Consider the following 17,119-nt stretch of genomic DNA (forward strand, 5'->3'; position numbering starts at 1 on the left):
TGCATCAGTGCCAGAGCACCACAGGGCTGCATTCTTAGCCCCGCCCCCCTCCCTCTCTACTCACTTTACACCTATGACTATATTTCTCAGTCGGACATCACCATCTGTAAATGTGCTGATGATACCACAGTAGTGGGTTGTATAAAAAGGGGCAATGAGTCAGCTTACATGGGGAGATTGAAAACTTGGCTGAATGGTGGACTAACTACAACATCACATTTAATCTCACCAATTCCAAGGAGCTGAATGTGGTCTTTAGGTGGGGAAAACCAGAAGTACAATCCAGTGATCATTGGGGGATCAAAGTCGGAGAGGGCGAACATAAATTCCTAGGAGTCACTAACTCAGAGGACCTTTGTTAAAAATAATGAATTTATTTACAAGCAATTAAGTAGTAGAAATTAAATAAAACTTTAGGAAATAATTTAAAAAAACAGATAACTTGCCTGCATTTAACTTTGTATGTAATCTAGCTTTGTAACTGTAAGGAAAGCATGTTACATCAACCAGCAGTCATAAAGCTGAGGGTTCGGATGTGATGTTCCTCCAGGTCTATTGCTTAGTAGATTCATGCTGCACTGTGTTGATCAAATAGAAGGTCAGATTAGCCAGCGTCTGAACTCAGGCTTGTTCCCAACTTGTGTCACAATGTTTAGGCATAGGGCCAGTGGCAAGTTGAACCAGACGCTGTAGTTTACAGTGGAAATGCCCATCTGGCCCATTGTGCTTGGTGATTTAAATCTTTAGTCTCTTTCAGAGTTGGTGCATTACTGACCTTTACACATGTTACACATTCTTCACACAGTTTTGATAGAATTAAATTTACAATTTTTTTCATCAAAACAATTCAAACACATTATGCAACTTTTTAATATATTGCTTGAAAGAGTTTGATCTGAAACTTGATGGTTTATGTGCACACAGGGAATTCCCAGCAATTCAAACCAATTTTGTGCAAACAGCATGGGTCTCAAACATTGAAACCAGTCTCAGCTAGAAGTTTGGCATTCATTAAATAACCTGGGCCACTACTCGGGAGATTGAAACAGCCCTCTTCTCCAATTGGGTTTCTTCCTTAACTTTTGTTTTTCAGTGACATCTCTCATCCCCTCCTTGTCAATGAGGGGATTTCTTCCCCTCCCCCTCCAACCCCCTCCTGCCTCCCCAGTTATTTTAGTTTGAGGCTACATTTCGTGCAGGGAGCAAAAGGAGTTGATGTTTTTGAAATCATGAAACCTTTAAAATGATTTTAAAATGATCCTATAATTTGAAAACCATGGATTTCTTGTTCTTCAGAGCATTTCCTGTGGAGCTGCCAAATCAATTACCAGTCTAGCAATCAATCAGTCGAGCAGAAAATTTCCAGGTCATGGCCGCACTATGAGAGTTTATTGCCATACACATAAGTACTATTTGCAAATGCACTGAAATTCTTTTTGCAGTTGTACATATACACCAGAAACATTAATTAAAATGACCAGAATAAGCCAGAAACTGAAAAAGGGTGAATAGATATAAAAAGATAGATGGATAGAAAATTCACAGTTGCAGTTTGTTTAATAGTACAGATGAATCGTTTGTCATCCTGAAGTTGTTATGGTTAGGATTCCTGTAGTCCAAGGAGGTTCAAGAACCTGATGGCTATAGGAAAAATAACTGTTCTTGAGCATGGAGGTGCTGGACTTCAGGCTTCTGGGCCTTCTGCTTAAAAGTAGCATTGAGAATAAATTGTGACTGGGTTGACACAGTTGAGCTTGGCTAAGAACAAATTGACCAATAAGGTTGAGAGAGATTATGTGTGGTATGTAATGGGCAGCAAGAAAAAATTGAGTAGTTCAGAACACCAGAATAGTGAGGTTGCTTTATTTATGGTGAGAGGAAAGATGATAGTCTAATAACATAGAGATGTAGCAGGCAGATGAAGGGCATATCTGTAACTTGGAGGTGGAGAAATTCTTCTGCTTCTCTTGGGATAATGTTCAGAAATGTATAATGTTTGCCATTATTTAATAGCAACATTGTTAATATAAATGTTTTATAATTATTGAACCCCACTCTCATAATTAATGTATCTATGCCTCATCTAGGTTGTGATGGTGGGGGGGGGGGGGGGTTTATTTCATGTAAAATAGTTGAGGAATTGTCTGATTAAAGTTAATCTACATCTGTTGGCAGGAGACCACTGAACAGATCAAGGGGATTACAGGCAGGAGCTTCTTTTCAAAGCACTTCCTCACACTTCCAGCACAGGGACCCACACCAAGCAGACACGTTTCACTTATATCAGCAACAGACGAGCTCAAGGATGCGGAGACTGAATCATGGAGGACAGCTGTCCGGGCCTCAGACTGAAGATTCGGTGTTCCAGAAGAGGGATGCGCCATTGCCTTTTCAGCCACACCTTGAAACCCAAGTTCGAACAGATGGACTGGTGAAGCAGCAGCTGCATAGAGTTCCAAGGAATCCCACTGCACAGAGTTTCAGTTGTCTTGGAACTTTCAGACAGTCCAAGTCCTGTAACCCTCAGGTATGAATAATGTTTCTGTGCACTGTAATGCTTAAAGCTTATTTGTATTGTTGGCTAATTTTTTTTTTTAAATGGCTACAGGGCAGTGTATGGGTGTTTGAAGGAAGGTAAATGAGGGGAGATAGTACAGCATTGGTTCTAGCTGTTGGGCTACACCATTCTGATGACAGGGCATTGGATGGGTTTGGGATGATGGCAGTGTGTTGTCAGCTCCCATGATACCACCAGTAGTCCTCGTGACTGGGTGCTGATGGCAAGTCCTATCTGCTGCACGAAAGACTGGAACTCAGTGACACATTTATTGTCCATGATTATGACTGGGACCTAGTAACATGTATAGACGACACTTTCCTTATTCTAATATATCCTAATTTCAGAGTATCATCTTCCAAAGCATGAGCAGCGATATCCCAAATTTAGATCTCTTTAATCCAACAAATCAAACTGTGGCTGTTATTTTATGTAGTTTTAATTCTTTGATAAAACAGATAAACATTTTGTATAGATTTGCATTAAGACTTTCATTATGATGAATAACAAAGCATTTACTGTATGATAGAAATACAAAAGGTATTTAAAGATATAAAAAGCTTTTAAAGAGATACACAATGGTATTTAAAGAGATACAAAAATTCAAAGAAAAATTTCTCGAGCTCACGCTTCCTTCACATCTGGTTGAATGAGCAAGCTGTTAGTCTGGGTGGATATTACAACATATTGCATCATAGACACTATAGTAACATTATAAACAATAGCTCTTTTAAAGAGATGGGCACAAAGTTAACTAAGAATAAAAAATCACAAGGTTTTAACCTTTACATTCCGATCCCTAATTATTATAATAGACATTAATGGCTAATATTAATAATGACTATTACAGATGCACAAAGCAAATATAGTAAATATAAGATTAGAAATCAAAACTTTCAGCTTCTTGTAAAAGATTTTAGTAATAGGTCTATTTAAGAAATCAGCCTTGGTTTTAAACCACACTTGCCAAATGAATCCTTTCTTGTCTGGAACTGTATCCACAATTTTCCCCAGCAACCAAGAATTTCTTGGCGAACAATCGTCCATGATAATTACAATATCTCCACATACAAAATTGAAATTAGCTTTAGACCATTTTTGTCATTCTTGTAATAACAAAAGATATTCTTTAATCCATCTTTTCTAAATAAATCTTAAAGCTCTCCTTGTCTCTCGGTTGACTACATTTCCTGATTAATTTGGCCTTTGGCCTTTTTTTAATCTCAATAATTTTGTATTTTTTCCAACTTTGTCCTTTAATTTATTTTTGCTCTCTTCACATGGAACATTTCACATTGCTTCATTTCCAGTCTTTTTCTGTCAGATCAGTTCATTACCCCATGTAATTTACTCAAACTAAATGAATGTCCACAAATGAACTGCACAACAACGTTTCTTCTTCGAACCAAAGGACGACCAATATGAATGAATAATGAAAGCAAAACTTTTTTTCCTTTATGGATCACAGCCCCACCTGTAATCCTGAATGTGTTTTCCATAATTGCTATGCTAATCTCAGTCCAAGCCTTGGATAATTAGAATTGTTCCATTGTCTCAATTCTAGTCACTATACTGATTAATCACCATTTGTCAAGCTAAAATACATATTGAGAATTTACCTGTTTTACTTTACTCTTTCTGTTGCTTAATTTTATCCAGATAAATTTAATATTATTGCCAGAATATGTCAAATCTCAGTTAATGATGTTATTGAATTGCTTATTGATGTTAGCCTGGTGTTGAATGTCCTAAAAATGTTACAGGTGTATAGATTTTTCAATCTTGGGACATCTCTGCTTTTGTCCTGTTTTCTTGATGTTAATGATCCAAACTCTCAAATAATGTTTACAGTGCCAATGTTCATTAACAAGCAATATACTAAACAGCCAAATCCTCTCTACCACAATATTATTTTCAGAGTCTTACATAAATCCACATTTATGTTGACATTTTCTTTGAAGAAAGAAAAGATAGAATTCTTCCGTCTTCATTCGTTCAACCAAACATAGATTAACCATGTTGCTGTTAAAATTGACATTGAATTTCAAGGGAACCCAGGGCTATCCTGGCTCATGACTCCCTAACCATCATTTTATCTTGACTGACTACATTTCCTGATTAATTTGGCCTTTTTATTTAGTGAGGGTATTTCTATGATAATCTGGTCCAGGAATCTTATTCCTATTGCTTAGCGGAGGGACGGAGCAATTCCTATTCCTATGGAAGTACATCAATACCCAGCGAAGATGTGCAACCAGACAAAAACAGCTGTCAATTAGAATGTTTGAAAATTTTCTGACCCGTAAATATTGAAAAATATTTGAAGCTATTAAGAAAATAAAAACAACATTCAGGAACATTTACATTTCTAAAAATGAAAAAAAAATGCTTGAAAGATTAGAAAGCAGTTAAGCACATTTAAATTTATTTGAATTAATTTTTAAAATGTAGCCGGATTCTCTGTATTGCAATAGTTTTTCCAACCTGGAAAAGTTTCAGTGAGCAGATTTCCCTTTGTAACTGGCAGGAAACTGCAGGAGGCTAAATTTTTCAGAGATCAACCTCAGCGACTCTAGAGAGTTAAACAAGAACGTCTGCATTCTCTTTGCTGGTGCCAAGAATGTGAACTTTTCCCTTTACCATATGCACACCATGTTCTACGGAATCTTCATCTCATTGACTTGTATCCTCAATATGCGATGATAATTTAGGTGGAACATCTGAAATGGCACTGAGTACCTTGAATGTCTTTCTCTGGAGCACACAGAAGCCTGGTGAGAGCAGCAGAAGGAATGTACCATCTCTCATTTTACCCATCTACACAATGAAGCCCAACTTGCTTTACCTGTGACAGAGTCTGTGGATCCCACACCATTTTCATTAGCTACCATAGCCCTCATAACTGGAATGGAAACCAGTTGTGTGCCATTACATGGCACACAAAGACCATCCTTCTGACTTTTTTATCAATCCAGGTGAAATAGGCTCTACAAAGCTTCAACCATACTTCTCCAGTAGTCATGAGTGTTGACAGAAAGCATGGCTAAATTCTTAAAGATAGTTAAAGTCCACAGATATTTGATGTGATATCATTGCAATTATGATGACCCTTCTTGGATCTTTTTCTGATCCATTTTTCTATTAAGTACACAGAAGAATGTAACCTGGAGCTGTAATTACCATAGGACATCATTATTATTGAGTAGAGTCATTGTTTCAACATATTATAATAATGAACTGATTACTTGATACCTAATAATATAGAGTCATCAGCCAAGATGCCACTTTGGCTTATTTGGTAGAATCTTAGTTGGTTTATCGAGAAGAGTCAAAGAAAATCGTTGATTCAAATGACATTTGAGCCCGTAATTCAACTGTCGGAATAGTACACTAAATTCTAGATTGCTACACATACAGGCCTGGAAATCCTTTGATGTATTTCTGTGCTGCAGATCATCTATCTTGCACAAAGGTAATTGCAGCTCACACTTGATATCTTGTAAGGTGCATGTGTCTAAGACACAATGGGCATGTGGCAGTGATGCCAACCACATACCATACATTTTTGGCATCTTGATCTTTCTGATGGGAGGCAACCTGGTTTTGTGCTGCTTAATGTTACTGGTTTCCTTTATTGGTCCATTAAGGCAGGTAGTGAAGAGATGAATGAAGATGTCTATTAATTATCATGTCAAGCTCCTATGTCTATCTCACCACACAACCAAACTCTCTCTAATGAACATCTTACCACTTTAGGCTTAGTGTTACTAGTACAGGTTGTTTTCTGTGGTGCATACATTTCCTAAATGTAATGTAAATAATGAAGGAAGGATACAAATGATGTGCACAAAGTTTTACAGAGGGTAATCTGACAAAAATCTAGATGTAAACACTTATATGGATATTTTCTTTGAAGAAAAAGGGGAATGAATTCATCTGGCATTCAGGAAAATATCCCTCATTGATTCAACCAAAAATAGATTAACCAGTTGCTTGTTATCCCGCATAGTAGCCGTGTCTGCATGAATGTTCTATTCATTTGGCAAGGTTGTACTTTGGGACAAACTAATGCTATAGAATGCATCCTAATGCATGTCTTAAAAAAATACATCATTCTTGGTTATTCAATTTTCTCCAAAAGGAAGTTGAATACATGGTTCGAAACTGTTTGCATTAATATATTGCTTGTTGTGATTTACAGAATAAATACAATGAAATAAACTTTTCATAGTTGAGACTGGGACCTTCAGTCGAAGCCCAGATCCTTGTTCAGGACAGAATGAAGGTCAAGGAACCACTATAACAGTATTGTAGTTCTGTTTCTATCAAGTTCTTCACTGACAGTCATCTGATTAAATATGAGAACCCCCCCCCCCCCACCAGTTTTTCCAAACCAGCATCTGTTTGAACACAAATGAAATACTCTTTGTGAATGGCTAAAGGAAAATTCCTAAACAAAACTGTCATTGGACCCTCCTGGCTTTATAGTTCTTTGTGGAGGAAAACCGCCCACGCATCCATCATAAAAATGGATATTGTACATCATTACTTCCCAACATATGTGTGTCTGGTTACATTGCATTTTTTCTTTTTGCTGTGATCTGTGTATAAATTCTTATGCAATTTCACAGCACTTTGAATTTCAGGTGCTGTTATGATGGCTCGACTTACGATTTTTCAAACTTACGATAGTGGTGTTGGTGTGACTCTCATTGTTTATCGTGCAACAGATGATGGATGCTTTATTTGGCTGATGCTATATTTTATGATTAAAAATTGCTTTATTTTCCCCAGTGTGGAATAAAATGTATTCAACATTTAATTATAAAATAGGTTGTTTTAGATAAATTTGCCCAACTTTGGGCTATAGTAAGTCAAGTGGTCTCAGCACATTTAAGATAGGCTAGGCTATGATGTTTGGTAGGTGCAGAATTTTTTTTTTGATCTGTGATTTTTCCACTTATGATGGATTTATTGGAATGTAACCGCATCGTAAGTAGAGGAGTGCCTGTATATTAAGTATTGTATAACTTTCAGTGTACCTTAGATCTTGGAGCTTGCTATGCAATGACAGCTATTTGAAGAAACAGACCTGCAATTAACAAACTCGTTAAAGGTTAAGTTGATTTTTCTGTCTTGTCTATGACAGCTCTGCCCTGATGGGAGTCGAGACTTTCGGGAGGTGCAGTGCTCTGCTTATAATGACAAAGCCTTTACGGGAAAGTATTATGAATGGGAACCTTTTACTGATGGTAAGTACATTCCAATTATGGATTCAAGAGCAAAATATTGTCTTGAAGTAGTTAAAAACATAAAGTAAATATCACAGTAAGATATCAACTGTTACTTATATCTTTTATTAAAAAATCTTATGCTCTCATATTCTTGTCTAAACTTTTTGTTCAATATTCAATTTATTGTCATAGTAATAAAACAATGTCCAATTACATCAAATTCCTTTTTGCCTGCTGCAAGGCAGACATATTCGCCACCAGCAGAAATTTCCTTAGCACCTCTTACATTTCTTACAGTCAGACTTGCAGTCAGAGAAAGTGAAGCAAAAGAGAAATTGAGCAATCATTTTTTGTTGCCATTTCTGTTCTTAGGATTGGGATTAAGATCTCCATCCAAAAGGTAGCATTGTGACAACTCCCTGTTCATCTGCCAGCAGCCTTTATTTTGGTCTAGGTAACTGGCAACCCAATTGCTTGCTGCAACTTTGTTATCTGAAAGTTTTGAGTCCTTTAATTTTAGAACTATTTTAATAAACTTCTTTGACTATTTTTTGAAGTTTTAGTCTTATCTCCTTGATCTTTCTCCTGATTTCATTTTGTGGGGGGCAGTGGTGGGGGGGGGGGAACTCTTCATCTGTGTTTCTCATTCCAAGAGATAGTCAAGAATTGTAGTTGTGGTACCACTACCAAGTTTATGAGACAAGTAATAGAGATGTTGAAATCTAACAACATCCTAAAGAATCTCCAAACCAGAAATGACTGACATATCTCATCTCGGGACGCAAGCGACATATCTAGTCCAGAATCAGACATTGGTAAGATTTATGTGTTTGACCCCCACAATTGTGCTCAAGGCAACTCCGTTTAGTGTGCACAAACAACTCTGAGGTTTCCCAGCAGCACCTTTACTTGTTAAAGCATTGTTGCAGAGTAACTAGTCTCAAGCAGATCAGAACCCAACTCCAGGGCTCTCTATTTCATTCATTGACATTTCTCGGGATGGAATGACTTGTTTCCATTCCAGTTATGAGGGCTATGGTAGCTAATGAAAATGGTGTGGGATCCACAGACTCTGTCACGGGTGAAGCAAGTTGGGCTTCATTGTGTAGATGGGTAAAATGAGAGATGGTACATTCCTTCTGCCGCTCTCACCAGGCTTCTGTGTGCTCCAGAGAAAGACATTCAAGGTACTCAGTGCCATTTCACATGTTCCACCTAAATTATCATCCCATATTGACCAGAGATTCCCAAAGTAAGAAAGTATGCTGCTTTTGAAAGAAGTTTTGAGGCAATACTTGAAGCATTTTTCTCTTGTCCGCATATAATAATTTGCTACCCCAACCATGCTGCCCCTCCTATTGGCGAGTGAATTAATTTTTCTGGACGTTAGCCATAGTCATTTGATCGGTTGTATTTTCTACCGACAACTAGCTCAATTCAATCAAATGAATGAGGAGAGGTTGTTACAAAGATAATTAATGGTAGAGGAGAAAAATAAATAAATTGAAAGAAACAAAAGGAGAATTAAGGGGACTCAGCAGCCTAGCAAAAAAAAATGATTAAAATTTACCAAAATCCTCTTTCTTGTCTGCCTTGGGATAAAAACCCAGTTGATAGAATCCAATTGATTAATTTTGTTAGAATTCCAGATTATATTTAAGCAAGAGTGATGAAAATCTGATCCTCTGACCCTCTCCTTGCCTGTAACTGTAGAACAGATCAGCACAGAAATGACAACCAGGATTTGGATGAGGCTGAGTAAGTCTCTGGAGAAGTGAAAAGATGGTTGAGGTGATGAAGACTTTAGAACTCCATATCCTATAGGGACATTGGTGCAGGCCACTCTCTTTGTGTGACACTGCCTCTCACACTGCTCTGTTTGGGGTTAATTATTTCATTTTCATTATGACTATTTTTTCTCCCTTTTGACTTTCATGGTTTTTTTAAAATTGTGTTATATAACTTGTGATTTTTGGTGCATTTCCATGTTCATTTATGGTAGCATCAGTGTGGCCTGCTATTCAACCACTGACACACCGTCTGGCCCACACATAGTAAAAGGTTGCCCACCCCTGCTTTAGTTTATTCCTGTTACAGTACTCCCTGGCTGCTCATCTACATTCCTCACTGAAGTAGAGTTAGTTGCCTGGCTTTATGGTGGTGGAGGACAGAGGTATTTTCCACGCTGTGTATTTTTCTGGAAAGCCTCCTTTGGAACCAATCAGTTACTTGTGAAACCTGTAGCTGTTAAGTGGAATGATGGGGAATAAAACCAGAAAATGCTTGAATCACTAAATTAGGCATCATCTGTGGCAAGAAAAAAGTGATAAGATTTCAAATTGAAAACCTTTTGTCCAATTCATGGAATTAGTCATTTCTCACTACATTGAAACAAGATAGTGAGGTGATAGCTGATTTAAATGGTGCTGCATTACTACTGAAGTTTCATGTATTAATTGATGTGAAATTCATATGTTTACTGTCATTGCTTAAAGTAGGCTCAGCTGTTTGTGAAAGGCTCCTCTTGGTTTTAGCTCTTTAATGTCACTTGATGCCTTTGTTTGAAAGACCTTTGTCTGTTCATCACATGAAATGATCGGTGAAAGGCAGGACACTTTTCTTTCAGGAAGCTCGCTTTACTGAAAAGCCATTCATCACAGGTTAGACAGAGTATTTCAGGAAAATAGTTCGCAAGCTGTGCTTTAACAAATGCCTCAGTGACAGATATATTCCTTATTTGAAAAGCTGTTAAAAGTCCATTAAGTTGCATGAAGCCAGCTGGGCTTTTGTAACTATTGCAAAATGATGAAAGTAAAACAACTGCGATGCCTGCTCACTGTCCAACCACAGCTGTGGCAGCTAATTACCCAGTATTCTACGTTGAATGTTACATTCCTTTCACTTGAACTAATTTGATAAGAATTGCGGATTAATTGTGTTCTCTTTCTGAGGTCTTTCTGGTAAAATCCTCATTTAAACCTGCGACATTCCTTTCTCGCCAGGATAGAGATCCTGGGCTGGGGTGAACACCTCCATTATCCTCATTTGCACTTCTCTTTTAATCCTCTCAAAAAGGGCAACACCCTGAAGAGTACCCAACCTATCTCTTTTTGTCACTATTGCAAGTTATTAACTGTCTGAAATTGAGAGTATACCCAATAATGTCTGGAATGTAGAGGGTACTAAACACATCATTTCATGCATTTCTTTCCAGCATCATTCCTGTTAATATTGGACACATATGGTTATTATTGCAGTTCTTCCCCTGCCATCCCTCACCCCTTTGCCCAGTAACTGATATATGATCTTTATGAAAGCTTGTCTTTCTTCCTGCACAATACACAATGCTCCTTTATTGGTATGTGAATGTCAAATTGCCATGTGTAATACAGGGGAGGAGCGTTAGTGAAGAAAGCAATCTGCTGGAGGAACTCTATGGGTCGAGCATCATCAATAGGAGGAAAAGCAGGTCATGTCCAACCTGCTGAGTTCCTCCAGCATTTCTTTGTTTATGGAAAAAAAGAATAGTCGATGTTTCAGGATGGAACCCGTCATTGAGATTTGGATCATCAATCATTCTTTAAAATTTAATTTAAATTTTAAAAAAATTTTAATTTAGAGATACAGTACAGTAGTAAGCCCTTCTGGCCCATGACCTTACACTGCTCATACATGCATGTAATCAATTATCCTTCTAACCCTGCACTTCTTTGGAATGTGAGAATAAACCGAAGGACCCAGAGCAAACTTCCGTGTACACAAGGAGAACATACAAATTCATTACAGACCGCACCGGAAACAAACCCAGATCGCTGGCATGGTACTACCATTGTGCTAACCTTTCCCCCCAACTGATGCTGAGTTCCTTCAGCAGATTGTATTTGCTTCAGATTCCAGCATCTGCAGTATCTTGTGTGTCTGAAGTTGATTAATGGCCAAGCGTGAACAAGAACATTGGCTGCTACTTGTACTTGTCTCCAACATATGTCCCTGTTCAAGATGGTGGAACTGAATGTCAAGGTACTGAGAACAAATGACAGGCAGCACTCACATTGTGCTTTAGGTCAGATTTGCATGGAGTTCAGGTCAGAATCAAAAACATTTTGTACTATCACATATTTTTGCATTCCATGTTTTCTTATAAGGGGTTCAAATCATTTTACAAATTAGAAATAGAATGCAAGCAGGGAGCCAGAATCTTGTCTGAGTAGAACCAGCTTGTGCTCAAAATGTGTTGGGTTTTGGTATCCTAACTGTTCCAAACCAACCAACTGGAAATATTCTCCACTGCCTCACCTGAGTCCCTGGTGACAGATCCTCTGGATTTTTTATTCAGGCGTCTGCTTGATTTTCGGCACTCCTGCAGAAGGGTTCAGGCCTGAACTGTTGACTGCCTTTTGGTTTTGATGGAGGCTGTGGGTCCTTTTGAGTTTCTCCAGCACTCTTATGTACTGCAGACCATTTGCTTTGCTGAAATCCTGAGGAAATTAATAGGGAGTAGTCAGTGGAGACAGGAAGAGAAAACCAGGAGAGGGGAACAGTCCTTTTGGAATGCTGAAAAGGGGGAGCAAGGGAATGATAATGTCTGGTGTGGAGTCTCAATGAAAACAGCTGAAATTGAAAAGAATAATCCTTTGAATGCAAAGGCAGTGGTGTGGAAGATCAGGACTCTTATCTTTGCTCTGTCCTAAAGGAAAATGGGTATTAATAGAGATGTGATAAATGGGTGAGATTCCATCCAGGATTCTGTCAATTATAGTTGAGAGGAAGCCATAGTTCAGCAAGAAGGAAGATATCCCTACCTCACCTGTGTGGATATGTGCCATGAGAGCATGGACAAAAGAGATGAAAGGATGACGAGATTAAAGTGGTGTCCGTGCAGGAGACAGGGTGGGAGGAGTGTGCTCAAGATTGCACAGTGGGCTGCTCAGTTCCCAATATGAGCGTCAGGGCAGCCTGACAAATGGAAATAAAAGGCAGGAGAGAAAGTTGCCCGTGGCTTCATGGTATCGAAGTCTTGGGGCTCCTCGTTGATCATCCACTATGTCATGTCCACTTTAAAATAGAGGTTCTAGAAATAGGTAAAATCTTGAATCATCTCACTGAAGGATTTTCATTGAGTGATATTTGTTTTTAAAGTAATGATTTGATGTCTTTTTCCCCACCACAGGAATTCTTGAACACTTAACTGAAAACCTCTTTTTGGCTCTATGTTAGAGGTGTTGACAAGGCCTATGTCAGATTCCTCAGTTTGTTTCTCTGTGCGTTCAATGATTTCAAGACACTATATTGTACTGACATGTTCCCTGAACAAGCTACATAGTATATTCATTCTGCTCAGTCTGAAGACAGCTCTTACTGACTGCCGATCTAGTAAGGGCTCAACTTTCTTTTACTTATGGCAATTTTGGAAAGGTTTGTATTTATTACTCTTATCTTCATGCCTCAAGACAGTTCTAAGCTTGTTACAATCAATTAGGTCTTTCCAAGTCAACAGATTTTATTGCAGTCAATTCAGCAGTATACAGAAAGCTTCCACAAAAATAGTCATGACCAGATATTTTGGTGATGATTGAGCGATTAAAATTGTCTAGCTCTTAAGGTATTAGGTTAACTTCCCTCCTCCTCAAAGAGTGCTGTTTTCATGTCAGTGGGAAGGTTAGGCAGCAGTTAATGTTTTATTTGAAAGACAGCACCCCAGGCAGTGTAGTACTCCCAAGGTGCTGTCTTAAATTATATGCCTGTGCTCACATTTTAAGATTAGTTCTTGAACCCACATCACTCATGAATGTCTTATTATGTATGCATTTTTGATGTTTTCCTCAGAAACTCTGTTCATCTCTGGTGTCTACAGGACTGCAACACCTAGATCCCTGATTATCAAAAAATACTTGGACATATTATGTGCCCTATTATGGATCAATTTTGTGTCCTTTCCACATCTGGTATATTTAACATAACTATTATGTTTAGTATGCCTCCTTATACTTGGTGATCTTTCCCCCCCCCATATTTAGCTTAATGACTCCATACCAGAAGTATAAACTCATATTCAATAATGTGCATGGGATATCAACCAAAGTATGCAGAAAAATCTAGCATTCTGATATTAATAGCTCAGTGGTTAGAGCACTGGTCTTGTAAACCTGAGGTTGTGAGTTCGTTCCTCACAGGGGCCTCATTTCTATGAGGGGCGCTTGACAAAGTGGCGACTCTTAGATTCCCTTAAGGTAGACAAAAGTTAAAGAATTTCATGTATGCTATATTCTAAATGTAGTATTACGAGACAATAATGGAACCTTTTTCTTTACCTTTATTTTTGTAGCTTGCTGTTGATATACATTATGCCCATTGTAATTAATAAATGACTATTTGTTTACTAACTTTCTATGGGGAGGGCAGATTTGCTTCCATGTAATTCCTCGGCAACTATTCAGGTGGATTCTAAAGTGCCAGGCTTTCTGAGGGGTCCTCACTAATAATGGTCTGGTGTGGGATTCCTCCAGAGTCCTCTGTGCAATGCTGATTTCCTCCAGTTTCTCAGTTGTTCTAGAGGGCAGTGAACCTGCGCTAGGTTAGTTATAGTGCAGTGGAGAGAAATGGCCCAAAGCGGGAGAGTTAAATTTCAGGTAATTTACATTTTTTAAATTTTATTGAATTGTTATGTGCATTTAATTTGAACTCAAATGTAACTTTTGCTTTAAGTATTTTAATTCCTTATAGATTTCAAAATGTTCATGTTTTTATTTTTTTTAAGTTTGAATGTTACAGGTATGAATATCTTTTGACATTTATGAATACCAGTAATACTGGACATGGCTTAGCTCTCTGACAGGGTACCTCTGGGACCAGTGGTCGCACTTTAGTGAAAAGGTCTTGCATTGCAGTTGTTGCTACAGTTAAGTGTGTGTAAGTGTACAGACAGCTTGCAGCTCACCCAAGTAGGTCAGAATGAACCATCTGCAAACCAGATGTGGTCACAGACTGTATGCAGTATACCATTGATCAGAATCAGAATTTATTGACATGAATATCTCACGAAATTCCTTGTTTTACGGCAGCATCTCAGTGAAAACATTCATATAAACCACTTTACCATATAAATAAAATAGTGCAAGACAAAGAAAAAGACAATGTAAAGTAATGTCTATGATTCATTGATCATTCAGGAATCTGATGGCAGAGGGAAGAAGATGTGCTTGTATTCATGCTCCTGAACCCCAATGGTAGCAGAGTGAAGAGGACATGGCCTAAGTGATTTAATTTTTTTTAAATTAAATTTGGACACACAGCACAGTAACAGGCCATTTTGGCCCATGAACCCGATTGACTTAAACACCCAGTACGTTTTTAAATGGTGGGAGGAAAGTGGAGCCTTCAGGCAAAACCCACGCAGACATGGGAAGAACATAGAAACGCCTTACAGACAGCGCAGGATTTGAACCACAGTCCTGATCACTGGTGCTGTAAAGGCATTTCATTAACTGCTATTCCAAACGTGCCACCCTCAAGTGATAGGGGTCCTTGAGGATAGATACTGCTTTCTTAAGACACCACCTCTCAAAGATGTGCTCGAAGGAGTGAAGACTGGTGCCTGTGAAGTCACAGGCAGAGTTAACAATGATCTGGAGACTTTTTGATTCTGAGTGTTGGTATTTCCATATCAGATAATGATGCAACCAACCAGAATGCTCTCCACAGTACACAGTAAAGTTCTACAGAAGTTTCCAAGATTATTCAGTGACATATCGAATCTCCTCAAACTCTTCGGTGAGCCTTCTTCATGATTGAATCAAAATAGACTGTACAGGACAGATCCTTAGAGATGTTGACGCCCAGGAATTTGAACTCCTTGACCCTTTCCACTACTGAGTCCTCAATGAGGACTGGCTTTCTTGATCTCCTCCTGAAGTCCACAATCATCTCCTTGGTTTTGCTAATGTTGAGTACAAGGTTCTTGTTATGACACCACTCAACTGTCTGTGATTCTGCCGACAAACTTGGTGTCATCAGAAAATTTGTAAATGGCATTTGAATTGTACTTGGCCATTCAGTCATGGGTGTGGAGTGAGTAGAGTAGTGGACTAAACACTCATTCCTGAGGTACACCTGTCTTGATCATCGGTGAGAAGGAGATGTTGTTTTTGATTCAGTTGCAGAGGGGGTGAAGATGCCAAGGGTTGGAGCTTGTTGACCAGCACTGAGGGAATAATGGTTTTTGAATGCTGAGCTATAGTCTATGAAGAGCAGCCATGTGTATGAGTTGTCCAGGTGTTTCAAAGCCACGTGGAGAGCTAGTGATATTGCATCTGCTGTGGAGCGATTGTGCCAGTAGGCAAATTGCAGTCTTTTACTCAGGTAATTACTATCCTCTCAAAGCATTTCATCATGGTTGTGAGTGATGCTGGACTCTAATCATTGAGGCAGCTGACTCTGCTCTTCTAATTTGTATTCACCTGATTTTTCTGTTATATATTGCAAATTCCAGAAACCATGGACCTACTAAATGGTCCAGTGAAAATATCCTTTTTGTTTTGCAATTGTGTGTGTCATTTGACTTTTCTTGCTGTTCAGTAACAGATTACCAAAAATGTGAGCTGAACTGCAGAGCCATTGGGTACAAATTCTACATACGCCATGCCCCTCAGGTCATTGATGGAACACCTTGTGAGCCCGGCTCTTCAAACATTTGCGTCAATGGACGCTGCAAGGTAGGCCTGAAGTTGGATTTTATCTTTACATCTTGGAGCTTCATTATTCACGAATCAATTTGTTACTTGCATAACTCCCTGCTCCCATTCCACTGCTTAACATTGGCCCATTGGAACTATTTCATCGGAACTTCAAATTGGTGTCACAAAATCAACCGATCCTGAGCATTGAAGAGTGGCTATAGAAGGCTAATTTGTGAGATGCTTGTCCAGACGAAGGTTTGAAAGTGAAATTGGTTAGATGTTCTGAAGGTACTGTATTTTTTTCTTTTTTTTTTCACACCATAAACCACATTGATCAAGATACATACATTTTCCTTTTCAAATATATACAGTGTCGTTTTCTCCCCCCCCCCTCTTCCCATCCCACCCTCCCTACCTCCCCTCCCATTCATTTAAAGTACAGAATCTAAGATGCATTAAACCAGACAAACAATGTTGTCACTCAATAAAAATAAACAAGAAATTCCACTGAGTCAATTCTTTTCATTTCCTTCTCCTTCTGTCGTTTTAGGTGGTAGATGTCCCCGGTAGGTTTTCTCTATTGTGTTTCATGTATGGCTCCCATATTTGTTCAAATATTGCAATATTTGATGGAATCTGGATTCACAAATTAG

General features: G+C 38.5%; 1 protein-coding gene across 5 annotated transcripts in view; it reads left to right on the forward strand.

Annotated features, from left to right (window-relative positions):
* Positions 1-17,119, forward strand: part of adamtsl7 (ADAMTS-like 7) — a 573,773-nt gene that overhangs the window by 98,545 nt on the left and 458,109 nt on the right. For all 5 annotated transcript variants that reach the window (XR_011353929.1, XM_069925866.1, XM_069925865.1 and 2 more), the window contains exons 5-7: positions 2,176-2,527; positions 7,707-7,809; positions 16,366-16,502. Coding sequence is in view for 4 of the 5 variants with exons in the window: in XM_069925866.1 (XP_069781967.1) it covers positions 2,176-2,527; positions 7,707-7,809; positions 16,366-16,502 (592 nt within the window). In the remaining variant the exon portion in view is untranslated. The remainder of the gene's footprint in view (positions 1-2,175; positions 2,528-7,706; positions 7,810-16,365; positions 16,503-17,119) is intronic.

The sequence above is a fragment of the Narcine bancroftii genome, chromosome 3, assembly GCF_036971445.1.
Source record: "Narcine bancroftii isolate sNarBan1 chromosome 3, sNarBan1.hap1, whole genome shotgun sequence".
Taxonomy (NCBI): Eukaryota; Metazoa; Chordata; class Chondrichthyes; order Torpediniformes; family Narcinidae; genus Narcine; species Narcine bancroftii.